Source organism: Rattus norvegicus, chromosome 2, assembly GCF_036323735.1.
Source record: "Rattus norvegicus strain BN/NHsdMcwi chromosome 2, GRCr8, whole genome shotgun sequence".
Lineage (NCBI taxonomy): Eukaryota > Metazoa > Chordata > Mammalia > Rodentia > Muridae > Rattus > Rattus norvegicus.
In genome coordinates, this window is record NC_086020.1 from 60,061,953 (window position 1) to 60,078,032 (window position 16,080).

At 40.9% G+C, this 16,080-nt stretch overlaps 1 protein-coding gene across 1 annotated transcript; it reads left to right on the forward strand.

Annotated features, from left to right (window-relative positions):
• Positions 1-304: 304 nt before the first annotated feature.
• Positions 305-15,402, forward strand: Ugt3a1 (UDP glycosyltransferase family 3 member A1). Its single transcript, XM_039103898.2, has 4 exons — positions 305-829; positions 4,395-4,626; positions 12,571-12,790; positions 15,126-15,402. Exons 1-4 carry the CDS (start codon positions 374-376, stop codon positions 15,400-15,402), a joined length of 1,185 nt encoding a protein of 394 aa, XP_038959826.2. The 5' UTR covers positions 305-373.
• The last annotated feature ends 678 nt before the right edge of the window (positions 15,403-16,080 follow it).

Here is a 16,080-nt window from a genome sequence, read left to right on the forward strand (position 1 = left end):
ATTATCTTTAGGCAAAATAAAAGAAAAGATTCAAGCTACAGAGCCTCTTTACATAAAACATTAGAAATCATTTTTTTTCTGAGTGAGTCACAATTTTCTTTAGTCCAGGCACTGCTGACCTAAGACTTACCTTAAGCTCTTGCTCCTTCAGTCTCCATTTCCAGAGTGTTCGAATTATAGTCTTGTGTTTGTCTAACAGCACACTATTTTTATTGAGCATAACATCATTCCAAATAGTGTGAAAAAGCTCCTCAAAATATTTGTTTTATTTATTTATTTGTTTGTTTATTACAGGTTCGAGCATCACACCATTGTAAAGATTCATCGGCACTTTGGGGACTTGTGCAATCACTTATTAAGCAGAAAGGACATCATGGAATTCTTAAAAAATGCGAACTTTGACCTAGTACTTTTTGAGTCAGTAGACTATTGTTCTTCACTGATTGTTGAAAAGCTTGGGAAACAATTCGTGTTATTTCTTGCCTTTCAACTTGGCTTTATGGACTTCGAGTTACAAAGAGTCCCCTTGTCCTATGTTCCAGTGTATGGTTCTGGTCTAACTGACCAAATGGACTTCTGGGGCCGAGTGAAGAACTTCCTGATGTTCTTTGATTTATCCAGGAAGCAAAGGGAAATACTTTCTCAATATGACAGTACCATCCAGGAGCATTTTGCAGAAGGCTCTCGGCCAGTTTTGTCTGACCTTTTACTGAAAGCTGAGCTGTGGTTTGTTAACTGTGACTTTGCCTTTGAATTTGCTCGTCCTCTGTTTCCCAATATTGTCTATGTGGGAGGCTTACTGGACAAACCTGTTCAGTCAATACCCCAAGTGAGTGGCCATTAGCTCTCAGTTTATATTTTATTCAGAGATCTTCAGTACTCAGATGGGGGTTGTTACTTGGCAGAGATGTCCTGAAAGGAAGTACCTTAAGGTAAGGGAGGTATTTGCAGCCCACATTTTTAGGGCTGTGAAAGTACAGTGTCAGAATGCCCCACGCTGAGGTTGAAGACCTGGTTATATGGTAAGAGGTATGAGTTTCTTTTGTCCCTCTGTTTTCCTTGATTAGGTGACTCCTTTAGTTAGTGTTGATATTTCCAATTGAATTTTGACTTCACACACACACACACACACACACACACACACACACACAAACACACACACACACAAACACACACACGTCTGAACAGCAAATGTCTGTATATTTTGTATTTGTTAAGTAGGCAGGCTTTTCATGATGAAACATATACCCCTTTCAGAAGACATGTACCTGGTCAGAGCTTAGTAGGAGTGGCAACAAGAACTGTATCTGTTGGTCTCTGTCCCTAGTCTGTTGAGCCCTTTATACTTCATCCAGCTATTGTAATCCATTAAAGCCGCCATCTAGTTGTCATGATCGATGCAGGCTCAAAATCTCTACCACTGAAAACAAAAGTGCAGAAAGCTAATAGATTTTTATTGCTTGTTACCTGCCACTGTGGGGTTGTTATTTTGTAGACTTTATCTTCTGTAACTCCCTGTTCCTGGCTGGGAAGAATGACCACCTTTGTTTTTATACAGTGGTGACCGAGATGCTGAAATGATGGAGGTGATGTTTTTCCTGTTTTCATCTAAAAGCAGAGAGGGTACAGATTTCTTTTGATTCTACTGGGCACTGGAGTCCTTACCTTTCCTTGCGCTGAGTGAGAAGGGCTTGGGGAGTGATCATTGAATGATATGGGTTTTTTCCATTGCTGGAAAGTGTTGTCAGCTAGGGGCTTTGGATAAAATCTGAAAACCCAAATTGGGGGAATAGGGATGCAGTATATAAATGTGGATGTGAGACAGTCATTGTCTGGGTTCCCTGGTTGAATTTCTAAGTACTAGAAGATTCATTACCATTTAGAGATCTAGATATGATTGACAGAGTCCTCACCTTCTAGAGAGGTGAGTCAGATATTGGCACACAGAGAGATGAAATAGTTGTCAAAGAGAAGAGTAGGGGAAAATGACTTGAATAATGTGCCTGAAACAGCAGTGTGGGATTTACTCTATACGTTATTTATCCCCGTTTCTTTAAGAATTGTGTTAGAAGCAAAAGAGACAATTGTGCTTGTCAATATCAGAAGCAGACTTTGTATCAAAACTTCCACAGAATATTAAGGGCTATATATAACTATTTGAAATGTTGTGTTTATCAAACTTTATAATTACATTATTTAAAATATGTGAAACAGTTAATTCACAGAGAAGATGTAAGGAATATGTCTTATATGCACCAAATACGAGATAAAATATGAAGAAAATTGTAAGGAATTTAAAGAAGAAATAGACAACAACTTAAGACTTCAATTCTACAGTTGTAGAATGGGAAGACTACCCATATCCCTTATCATCTTCAATAACACCATAAGCTAATCAGAGCTATTAGAAATATATAGAGTATTCTTTAAATTTATTTTGCAAATCATTTTATGCATCTGAATGTTTGTCCTTCATGTATGCCTGTGCACCAGACATGTGTATACCTGGGCTCAGAAGAGACCAGATCTCCTGGAGCTAGAGTTGCAGAGGGCTGTGACCTGCTATGTGGGTGTGGGCCTCTGGAAGAACAGCAAGTTCTCTTAGATGCTGAGCCATCTCTCCAGCTCAAGTACTCTTTCTAACAAGAACAGGACACATATTCCTCTCTAATGCACAGAACAAGATCCTTTGTTCATGCATTAGAGCACACCTGGAAGAAAACAATTCCAGTAATTTCAAACTCTTGAATTAATGCAAAAATCTCCCATCACAATGGGATGACATAGAAATCAACAATATATAAAAGTAGTCAACATACTCTAAAACATCCAATGAGACAAAGGGGAAAAATCAAGGGAGACATTTGAAAATCCTATACGTCAGTGAAAGAGAGATGAAACATAATGGAATAATAAAGTGCGGCACAAGCAAAAGAGGACATCCTCTGTGGCCTTTATTATCTCCTGAGGAGCAGACAAGGCAATGGAGGTTGATAATACAACCCTTCAGTGTATGGAAATAGATAATGAAGACAGAACTAAATGGGACACTAGAAGAAAGGAGAGGCTTAAGAATCACAGCAAAGATGATTGAAACAATGAATATTAAAAAATATTGGAATCAATAGAACAAAAAGGAATAGCATGCTGGCAAATCACTGGAATCACTGAGAAATAAATAAGAAAGAACAATCAAATAAATCTCAAAGCGAAAATTTACTCATTATTACTTAAAACAATAAAGATTACAAGGGACCTACACAAACATGATGTATTATCAAATTGGGTGGCCTACATGAATGGACAAACTCCTATGGACTTCTGTTGACAAAATGCACCCTAGGACAAATAGGCAAATCTGAAACTTGTGAGATTAAATCAGATTGGAAAAGCCAAACAAAATCTTTCATCAAGAAAGTCCAATATAACATAACAGGCAAATGAAGTGAAACACGTAAGAATTGATAGCAGTTCCTTTATAAATATTTGAGGCACTCGTTCAGGCAAGAACACTTCTCAGCCCTTTTCTATGAGTCTACCATTACTCTGTGGCCAAAGGCAAAAGACAAAAACCAGATGATAAGACATTGTAGAACAAAGTTGGTGAAGAAATGTTGTATATTCTATTGTATATTTCTAGCATAACTATAAAAATAATATAATTGATGTTAAAAAAAGTTTGGAGGGGCCTCAAGTTGTTAAACAGAGAACTACTCTTAACCATTAGGTTATTCCTAAGTTTATGCTTTAAGCATCAGAAATCAGTCACTCCAATAAAATCTTGTATATGTGTATATGCATATGTATGTATATGTATGTTATATGTATATACATATATATGTATATGTGTGTAGATGCATCTTGGTTGTCAGTTAAAGGCTGAGAACTCAGACACCTACAATATTAATGTTGGGGGTTTGAGGGTATAGAAAGCTCTTTGAGCGCCAGCCTGAGTAACCTCACAGTACACTATGGAGACACTGATTTCTTGGGTAATGGGATTTCCTGAAGCCATCTCCCCTCAGATTCTTTGTTTCTGTGTGACTTTCTTGGAGATTTATCACCCCCACACTCAGTGGCTGAGTCTGAGTTTTGTATCTAAGAGTGTGATTCAAAATAAGCTGGGACATTTTGGAAATAGACCTCTGTTTAGTAAATCTATAGGCTGCACAATTTATAAGAGCCCATGGTGAAGAGATGGCTTCTAATAAATTCAGTAAACATGAATGCAGCACATGAGACACAGTTGCACAGGGCCTATGACAGAACTTTTATCATATAGAACATGAGCAACTGAAGCATGGGTTTATTCAATACCTGGCCTGCTTTCTCATCATCACTGCCTTGACTTTTACAAATCACCTCCTTTGCCTTCTTTCCTCTGATTCTTCTAGGACTTGGAGAATTTTATCACTCAGTTTGGAGACTCAGGTTTTGTCCTTGTGGCCCTGGGCACCGTAGCGACCAAGTTTCAGACCAAGGAAATTATTAAGGAGATGAACAACGCCTTTGCTCACCTCCCTCAGGGGGTGATATGGGCATGTAAGGACTCTCATTGGCCTAAAGATGTCACATTGGCCCCAAATGTCAAAATCATGGATTGGCTTCCACAAACTGACCTTCTGGGTAAGCTCCTCCTAGACCGGTTACTTTATTTTCATTCCCATGCTTTTGGGACTTAATTGATATCCAATGTCTGAATGCTTGGACTGGTAGAAGAAAAGGCTGCTGACAGGTAAAGATTTGTCTCCAGGAGACAGCAAGAGCAGCTAGAATTCGTGGAGGGATCAGGTTGCACTCTAGACTGGCTATAACAGGAAATTCCTTATTCTGTCCAACTCAGACAGGTCTCAAGTCCCTAATTAGATATGATCAGTTATGGTGCCTTGATGTAACAGTATCTAAAATCGAAAAGGATTAACCTAATGCCATCTTGGACAATATGTGAACTGTAACTACTTTCTGGGGGCAGTTGGCACTGTTTATCGCCACCATTCTCACAATGACATGAGGACACTTCAGCAATTTTGAAATATAAATATGAGCGTAAGCATGTAGATGCACCTTGATTGTCAGCTACGGGTTGAAAACTCAGACACTTACATTAACATTGGGGGTTTGAGGACATAGGAAGCTCTTTGAGCGCCAATCAAAGCAACCCCCAGTATAATATGGAGACACTGATTTCTTGGGCAACAGAGAATTCTCTAAAGCCACCTCTCCTCAGATTCTTTGTTTCTGTGTGACTTTTTTTTTTTTTGGAGACCCATCATCACCACACTCAGTGGCTGTGACTGTGAGTTTTGTATCTAAGAGTGTGACTCAAAATAAGCTGGGAAATTTGGAAATAGACCTCTGTTCAGTAAAACCACAGGCTACCTAATAGGGGAAGGGCTCACTTTAAATGGGTAGATTTAACGTGAGGTATAGTTTGGGATGATTTCTGTGTGATCATAAGAAATGTTTGCTTGCTTTCAAGATGGAGCAACAGACAAGACCTATACATCTGCCAGCATCTGGTCTATCATCCCTCTTTGTATGTTTCCCTTGAAGCAGAGGAGATAGCACACAGAATATAAGAAAGCAGCTATGGCTTCCTGGTTGCTGCCGCTGCAGAGAGCCCCTGGGCAGCACCCCACGAGCGAACCTGAGCCTCGGGACCACAGGTAAGACCAAATTTTCTGCTGCAAGAAAGCTGCCTGTGAGGTTGGGACACACGGAAGCAGAATTTCTCTAGGACCGGGCACGTTCTGTGTTTACCGGAAGTCCCACACCCGCGGATCCCAGCCCACAGCAGCTCTCTGATCCCAGACCCGGTGAGAGAGAGACCCAACCGCCTGGTCAGGTGGGCACTCCTGAGGCTGCATAGCGGAAGAGAACACCAACACTGCTCACCCCTGCCCACATCCCTGGCCCAAGAGGAAACTGTATAAGGCCTCTGGGCTCCCGAGAGGGAGGGCCCAGGAGCAGCAGGACACCTGCCTGAGACACCGCCAGAACCTGAAAGAAACAGACCAGATAAATAGTTCTCTGCACCCAAATCCCGTGGGAGGGAGAGCTAAACCTTCAGAGAGGCAGACAAGCCTGGGAAACCAGAAGAGACTGCTCCCTGCACACACATCTCGGACGCCAGAGGAAAAAGCCAAAGACCATCTGGAACCCTGGTGCACTGAAGCTCCCGGAAGGGGCAGCACAGGTCTTCCTGGTTGCTGCCGCTGCAGAGAGCCCCTGGGCAGCACCCCACGAGCGAACTTGAGCCTCAGGTCCACAGGTAAGACCAAATTTTCTGCTGCAAGAAAGCTGCCTGGTGAACTCAAGACACAGGCCCACAGGAACAACTGAAGACCTGTAGAGAGGAAAAACTACACGCCCGAAAGCAGAACACTCTGTCCCCATAACTGACTGAAAGAGAGGAAAACAGGTCTACAGCACTCCTGACACACAGGCTTATAGGACAGTCTAGCCACTGTCAGAAATAGCAGAACAAAGTAACACTAGAGATAATCTGATGGCGAGAGGCAAGCGCAGGAACCCAAGCAACAGAAACCAAGACTACATGGCATCATCGGAGCCCAATTCTCCCACCAAAACAAACATGGAATATCCAAACACACCAGAAAAGCAAGATCTAGTTTCAAAATCATATTTGATCATGATGCTGGAGGACTTCAAGAAAGACATGAACACACTTAGGGAAACACAGGAAAACATTAATAAACAAGTAGAAACCTACAGAGAGGAAACGCAAAAATCCCTGAAAGAATTCCAGGAAAACACAATCAAACAGATGAAGGAATTAAAAATGGAAATAGAAGCAATCAAGAAAGAACACATGGAAACAACCCTGGATATAGAAAACCAAAAGAAGAGACAAGGAGCTGTAGATACAAGCTTCACCAACAGAATACAAGAGATGGAAGAGAGAATCTCAGGAGCAGAAGCTTCCATAGAAATCATTGACTCAACTGTCAAAGATAATGTAAAGCGGAAAAAGCTACTGGTCCAAAACATACAGGAAATCCAGGACTCAATGAGAAGATCAAACCTAAGGATAATAGGTATAGAAGAGAGTGAAGACTCCCAGCTCAAAGGACCAGTAAATATCTTCAACAAAATCATAGAAGAAAACTTCCCTAACCTAAAAAAAGAGATACCCATAGACATACAAGAAGCCTACAGAACTCCAAATAGATTGGACCAGAAAAGAAACACCTCCCGTCACATAATTGTCAAAACACCAAACGCACAAATAAAGAAAGAATATTAAAAGCAGTAAGGGAAAAAGGTCAAGTAACATATAAAGGGAGACCTATCAGAATCACACCAGACTTCTCGCCAGAAACTATGAAGGCCAGAAGATCCTGGACTGATGTCATACAGACCCTAAGAGAACACAAATGCCAGCCCAGGTTACTGTATCCAGCAAAACTCTCAATTAACATTGATGGAGAAACCAAGATATTCCATGACAAAACCAAATTTACACAATATCTTTCTACAAATCCAGCACTACAAAGGATAATAAATGGTAAAGCCCAACATAAGGAGGCAAGCTATACCCTAGAAGAAGCAAGAAACTAATCGTCTTGGCAACAAAACAAAGAGAATGAAAGCACACAAACATAACCTCACATCCAAATATGAATATAAAGGGAAACAATAATCACTATTCCTTAATATCTCTCAATATCAATGGCCTCAACTCCCCAATAAAAAGACATAGATTAACAAACTGGATACGCAACGAGGACCCTGCATTCTGCTGCCTACAGGAAACACACCTCAGAGACAAAGACAGACACTACCTCAGAGTGAAAGGCTGGAAAACAACTTTCCAAGCAAATGGTCAGAAGAAGCAAGCTGGAGTAGCCATTCTAATATCAAATAAAATCAATTTCCAACTAAAAGTCATCAAAAAAGATTAGGAAGGACACTTCATATTCATCAAAGGAAAAATCCACCAAGATGAACTCTCAATCCTAAATACCTATGCCCCAAATACAAGGGCACCTACATACGTAAAAGAAACCTTACTAAAGCTCAAAACACACATTGCACCTCACACAATAATAGTGGGAGATTTCAACACCCCACTCTCATCAATGGACAGATCATGGAAACAGAAATTAAACAGTGATGTCAACAGACTAAGAGAAGTCATGAGCCAAATGGACTTAACGGATATTTATAGAACATTCTATCCTAAAGCAAAAGGATATACCTTCTTCTCAGCTCCTCATGGTACTTTCTCCAAAGTTGACCATATAATTGGTCAAAAAACGGGCCTCAACAGGTACAGAAAGATAGAAATAATCCCATGCATGCTATCGGACCACCACGGCCTAAAACTGGTGTTCAATAACAATAAGGGAAGAATGCCCACATATACGTGGAAATTGAACAATGCTCTACTCAATGAAAACCTGGTCAAGGAAGAAATAAAGAAAGAAATTAAAAACTTTTTAGAATTTAATGAAAATGAAGATACAACATACTCAAACTTATGGGACACAATGAAAGCTGTGCTAAGAGGAAAACTCATAGCGCTGAGTGCCTGCAGAAAGAAACAGGAAAGAGCATATGTCAGCAGCTTGACAGCACGCCTAAAAGCTCTACAACAAAAAGAAGCAAATACACCCAGGAGGAGTAGAAGGCAGGAAATAATCAAACTCAGAGCTGAAATCAACCAAGTAGAAACAAAAAGGACCATAGAAAGAATCAACAGAACCAAAAGTTGGTTCTTTGAGAAAATCAACAAGATAGATAAACCCTTAGCCAGACTAAGGAGAGGACACAGAGAGTGCGTCAAAATTAACAAAATTAGAAATGAAAAGGGAGACATAACTACAGATTCAGAGGAAATTCAAAAAATCATCAGATCTTACTATAAAAACCTATATTCAACAAAATTTGAAAATCTGCAGGAAATGGACAATTTCCTAGACAGATACCAGGTACTGAAGTTAAATCAGGAACAGATAAACCAGTTAAACAACCCCATAACTCCTAAGGAAATAGAAGCAGTCATTAAAGGTCTCCCAACCAAAAAGAGCCCAGGTCCAGACGGGTTTAGTGCAGAATTCTATCAGACCTTCATAGAAGACCTCATACCAATATTATCCAAACTATTCCACAAAATTGAAACAGATGGAGCACTACCGAATTCCTTCTATGAAGCCACAATTACTCTTATACATAAACCACACAAAGACCCAACAAAGAAAGAGAACTTCAGACCAATTTCCTTATGAATATCGACGCAAAAATACTCAATAAAATTCTGGCAAACCGAATCGAAGAGCACATCAAAACAATCATCCACCATGATCAAGTAGACTTCATCCCAGGCATGCAGGGATGGTTTAATATACGGAAAACCATCAACGTGATCCATTATATAAACAAACTGAAAGAACAGAACCACATGATCATTTCATTAGATGCTGAGAAAGCATTTGACAAAATTCAACACCCCTTCATGATAAAAGTCCTGGAAAGAATAGGAATTCAAGGCCCATACCTAAACATAGTAAAAGCCATATACAGCAAACCAGTTGCTAACATTAAACTAACTGGAGAGAAACTTGAAACAATCCCACTAAAATCAGGGACTAGACAAGGCTGCCCACTCTCTCCCTACTTATTCAATATAGTTCTTGAAGTTCTAGCCAGAGCAATCAGACAACAAAAGGAGATCAAAGGGATACAGATCGGAAAAGAAGAGGTCCAAATATCACTATTTTCAGATGACATGATAGTATATTTAAGTGATCCCAAAATTCCACCAGAGAACTACTAAAGCTGATAAACAACTTCAGCAAAGTGGCTGGGTATAAAATTAACTCAAATAAATCAGTTGCCTTCCTCTATACAAAAGAGAAACAAGCCGAGAAAGAAATTAGGGAAACGACACCCTTCATAATAGACCCAAATAATATAAAGTACCTCGGTGTGACTTTAACCAAGCAAGTAAAATATCTGTACAATAAGAACTTCAAGACACTGAGGAAAAAATTGAAGAAGACCTCAGAAGATGGAAAGATCTCCCATGCTCATGGATTGGCAGGATTAATATAGTAAAAATGGCCATTTTACCAAAAGCAATCTACAGATTCAATGCAATCCCCATCAAAATACCAATCCAATTCTTCAAAGAGTTAGACAGAACGATTTGCAAATTCATCTGGAATAACAAAAAACCCAGGATAGCTAAAGCTATCCTCAACAATAAAAGGACTTCAGGGGGAATCACTATCCCTGAACTCAAGCAGTATTACAGAGCAATAGTGATAAAAATGCATGGTATTGGTACACAGACAGACAGATAGACCAATGGAATAGAATTGAAGACCCAGAAATGAACCCACACACCTATGGTCACTTGATTTTTGACAAAGGAGCCAAAACCATCCAATGGAAAAAAGATAGCATTTTCAGCAAATGGTGCTGGTTCAACTGGAGGGCAACATGTAGAAGAATGCAGATCGATCCATGCTTATCACCCTGTACAAAGCTTAAGTCCAAGTGGATCAAGGACCTCCACATCAAACCAGACACACTCAAACTAATAGAAGAAAAACTAGGGAAGCATCTGGAACACATAGGCACTGGAAAAAATTTCCTGAACAAAACACCAATGGCTTATGCTCTAAGATCAAGAATCGACAAATGGGATCTTATAAAACTGCAAAGCTTCTGTAAGGCAAAGGACACTGTGGTTAGGACAAAACGGCAACCAACAGATTGGGAAAAGATCTTTACCAATCCTACAACAGATAGAGGCCTTATATCCAAAATATACAAAGAACTCAAGAAGTTAGACCGCAGGGAAACAAATAACCCTATTAAAAAATGGGGTTCAGAGCTAAACAAAGAATTCACAGCTGAGGAATGCCGAATGGCTGAGAAACACCTAAAGAAATGTTCAACATCTTTAGTCATAAGGGAAATGCAAATCAAAACAACCCTGAGTTTTCACCTCACACCAGTGCAATTGGCTAAGATGAAAAACTCAGGTGACAGCAGATGCTGGCGAGGATGTGGAGAAAGAGGAACACTCCTCCATTGTTGGTGGGATTGCAGACTGGTAAAACCATTCTGGAAATCAGTCTGGAGGTTCCTCAGAAAATTGGACATTGAACTGCCTGAGGATCCAGCTATACCTCTCTTGGGCATATACCCAAAAGATGCCCCAACATATAAAAAAGACACGTGCTCCACTATGTTCATCACAGCCTTATTTATAATACCCAGAAAATGGAAAGAACCCAGATGCCCTTCAACAGAGGAATGGATACAGAAAATGTGGTACATCTATACAATGGAATATTACTCAGCTATCAAAAACAACGAGTTTATGAAATTCGTAGCAAATGGTTGGAACTGGATAATATCATCCTGAGTGAGCTAACCCAATCACAGAAAGACATACATGGTATGCACTCATTGATAAGTGGCTATTAGCCCAAATGCTTGAATTACCCTATATCCCTAGAACAAACGAAACTCAAGACGGATGATCAAAATGTGAATGCTTCACTCCTTCTTTAAATGAGGAAAAAGAATACCCTTGGCAGGGAAGGGAGAGGCAAAGAGTAAAACAGAGACTGAAGGAACACCCATTCAGAGCCTGCCCCACATGTGGCCCATACATATACAGCCACCCAATTAGACAAGATGGATGAAGCAAAGAAGTGCAGACCGACAGGAGCCGGATGTAGATCGCTCCTGAGAGACACAGCCAGAATACAGCAAATACAGAGGCGAATGCCAGCAGTAAACCACTGAACTGAGAATAGGTCCCCTATTGAAGGAATCAGAGAAAGAACTGGAAGAGCTTGAAGGGGCTCGAGACCCCAAAAGTACAACAATGCCAAGCAACCAGAGCTTCCAGGGACTAAGCCACTACCTAAAGACTATACATGGACTGACCCTGGACTCTGACCCCATAGGTAGCAATGAATATCCTTGTAAGAGCACCAGTGGAAGGGGAAGCCCTGGGTCCTGCTAAGACTGAACTCCCAGTGAACTAGTCTATGGGGGGAGGGCGGCAATGGGGGGAGGGTTGGGAGGGGAACACCCATAAGCAAGGGGAGGGGGGAGGGGGATGTTTGCCCGGAAACCCTGAAAGGGAATAACACTCGAAATGTATATAAGAAATACTCAAGTTAATAAAAAAATTTTTTTAAAGACAAAAAAAAGAATAAAGCTACAGATAGAAAAAAAATAAAAAAATAAAAAAAAAGAAAGCAGCTATGGAAAACAAGAGAAGGGACAGAGGTTAGAAAAGTGAAGAGCAAAGCATTGGTGGAAGAGACAAGGGTGACTAGAAGGGCAGGAAACTTGTCTGGCTTGTCATTCTCCTTGTAGCTGGATGCCTTTGGATTGAAGTAGGACATTTCTCTGCAGAAGAAAGGTTAGACATCATATTCTGGGACATTGGAAATATCAAAAGCAAAAATCAATAAGTCCATTCTGCATAGCACATAGGTATTTGTTGGGTCTGCTGCTTTACCTAGTATCAGAAGCTTTCATAGTGAAATCTTGAACCATCTTTTCCTTTTGCAACAGCTCACCCTAGCATTCGTCTGTTTGTCACCCATGGGGGAATGAACAGTGTAAATGAGGCCATCCAGCACGGTGTACCCATGGTGGGGATTCTATTTTTCTCTGACCAACCCGAAAACATGATCCGAGTAGAAGCAAAGACCATTGGTGTTTCTATTCAGATACAGACGCTCAAGGCAGAGACGTTTGCGCGCACAATGAAAGAAGTCATAGAAGACAAGAGGTATGCAGCTCTCTGGGGTTGTGGTCCCTTGGGCTGAAAGCAGGCCCGACACAAGGTATAGCCTTGTTTTCCAGTGAAACCAGAATTTTGTGATATGTGCTACAATATGTGTGTGAGACTAGAAGGTCCTGCTTTTCCTTTGTTATTAATCCTAATTTTAGTTGAGGTGCTAAAAGATGTTTCTGCCTGTGGTGGTATGGTGGCTTCTTATCTATACCGTATCTTTATGATCTCTTATATTTTTGGTAGCCATAGTAGAACTCCATTTGAAACAGGAGAGGACATCTACATGTTATTGTGGCTCACCTCCCTGAGGATCTTCTCTTTGACATTTGGACATCTCCCTATCACCTGAATTGTTATTGTCTGTCCTACAGTAGCACACTGAAAGCACACACCATGAAGAAGTAGTGTGTATCAGTTCTATTCTGTTCCTAGGGCTCAGAATCTGTTATAAAGGAAGATTTCACAATTCTAGCACCAGTGGGGTTGGAACAGGAGCTTGGAGACCCACAGAGCTCTTGCACATTCAGCACAGTGACTTATGAACCCAACAGGAATAATAGAGCCAGGCTTCAACATCCTAATGGCTTCAATCAGATACACATCTGTTATATCCGTTCACAGTATTTAACGTGATTATCTGTCCATGGTATAGGGTATAAAATGTGTTTTTTTTTCTTTTCTGCAAACAGTGACTACTTCTCTTAACTCCTGCCAGCCCTCCTTCCAGTATCCAGCCCAGCCCCTTCAAAGGCTTCTCCTAACCAACTGTTCTTCTCTTCAGTTCCCCTCTTCTTAAGCAGTCTCTTCTCCCTGTGTCCCTTAATTATAACAACTGTGCTAGCCCATATACTCAGTTTAGCTTCTTTTGGCTCAACTGTCTCTTAACAATATCTTTTGCTCTGACTGCTTTTTCTTCTCGCTTTGCTAGCCCAGTTCACTTTCTCAACCTCTGCTGGCTTTATTTTATTTTATTTTATTTTATTTTATTTTATCTTATATCTTATCCTGTTTCCAGAAATCCAAGAGGCAACCAGCACTGAAGGTCATAGGGTCAAGCAGCTCTAACAGCTAAGAATTCATTTTCCCATTAACTTATTCATTCATTTTACATCCTGATCACAGTTCCCTATTTCCAGTCCACTTCTGACATAGCCCCTTCTCCCTCCTCACTTCCTTTTCCTAAGTGGGGCTTCCCCCCTTATCAACCCACCCTGGCATATCAAGTCACTGTGGGACTAGGTACATCCTCCCCATTGAGGCCAGACAAGGCAGCCCAGTTAGGGGGACAGAGTCTATAAGTGGGAAACAGAGTCATGGACAACCCCGTCTCCAGTTGTCAGAGTATCTGTATTAAGACACAATCACACATCTGCTACATATGTCTGCACTGGGGTGCTAGATCCAGCCACTGTATGCTCTTTGGTTGGTGGTTCAGCCTCTGGGAGCCCCCAAGGGTCCAGGTTAGTTGACTCCTTTGGAGTCCTATCCCCTCAGGGTCCCTCAGTCCTTCCCCCAACTCTTCTACAAGACTTCCCTAGCTTGGTCTAATGTTTGGCTATAGTTTTCCCATCTGTTTCCATCAGTTGTTTCGGTTCACTGTCCTGGCCCTCTCTTCCTGGATGTCCCTACATCTGATTCCCCTTTGTTCCCCTCCCTATCTCCTCTTGCATTCACTTCCCTTCCTTCAATGACTATTATATTTCTCCATCTAAATATTTTCCCTTCAAAAATTAGTTATGATCATTCTGTACATGTTCTTCTTTTATATTGAACTTTCAAAAAGTATTTTTGTATCTATTCTTGAAAAATTTTGTTTATATGTAGTGTATTTTGATCAAATCCACCTTACTCTCTTTTCCAACTCTTCCTAGGACTCCCTCAAACAACACCCTCTCAACTTTATTTCTCCTTTCAAACCCTTCCTTCCTTCCTTCCTTCCTTCCTTCTTTCCTTCCTTCCTTCCTTCATTTATTTGCTCTCTAACCAATTGCATTTGACTATCCACATGTGCATGGGTTTGGTGGGGGTCATCTACTGTGTCATGGGACTTTGTGATGGACCTTGAGTAACAATGTTGAGTTTACCAACATATTTGGTTTAGAGCTGACCTATGGATATGCATTAGCAGTGTGTGTGTGTGTGTGTGTGTGTGTGTGTGTGTGTGTGTGTGTGTGTGTGAGAGAGAGAGAGAGAGAGAGAGAGAGAGAGAGAGAGAGAGAGAGAGAGAGAGAGAGAAGGGGGGTGTCTTGTGTGTATGTGTGTTTATGATGTAAGATCTAAGTACTGGCACAAAACATTGGTAACACCCTCTCTCTGTCTATGTCCACAGGTACAAGTCTGCAGCAATGGCCTCCAAGATTATCAGGCACTCCCACCCACTGACCCCTTCCCAGAGACTTGAGGGCTGGATAGATCACATTTTGCAGACAGGGGGTGCAGCACATCTCAAGCCCTATGCCTTCCAGCAGCCATGGCATGAGCAGTATCTGCTGGATGTATTCCTCTTTCTGCTAGGGCTCACGCTGGGCACCGTGTGGCTTTGTGTAAAGGTTCTTGGTGCTGTGATGAGGTATCTGAGTGGAGCGAGGAAGGCAAAGCAGACATAATGCTGAAATGCTGAGCTCGGATCTGGTGTAGGGATGGGAAGTCTGTGGCTCTTCAGAGTCCTTCCATAACTCAGCACAGAGCAACTTTAGCATTCTCTGTCTCCCTCTTCTACTGATGCCCCTGAGTGGGGACCTCACTACTTCGGCCCTTTTGCTTCTTGTTTTCCTCTTATGACCTCCATCCCTACTTAGACATAAACCATTTGCACGCATCTGTGCCTCTTCCCATTCATGTATCCTGAACTCACTGCTTCAATAGGTTGGTCCTGCCTGTGGCTCCTCATGTTCCTTTCTTTACTCCTTCTATGTGCCAAATTATTTTCTCTTGTTCCTTTTCTCTTTTCCTATAAACACTCTTTAGAGCTCAGAACAACGGCCCTGCCTTACTCCACTGCTTCCCTTAGGGAGGGAGAGCAACCATTTCCAGGCTACAATATAAATGAATTAATCAAAGAAAATATGAAGTAGAAAAATATAATAATTATTTTTTGGTAAAAATCAGAATAAAAATATGCAACGGAAACATTGGAAGAAAATGCTTTCAAAATGCTCTTGATATAAAAGATTTATTTCCAAATGTTTAAGAAATTAAAAAAAGGAAAGAACCTGCTATTTATTTATTCATTGACATAATGTGTCTATATAAAGTAGAATAAACCAGAGCTTTATAAATATATG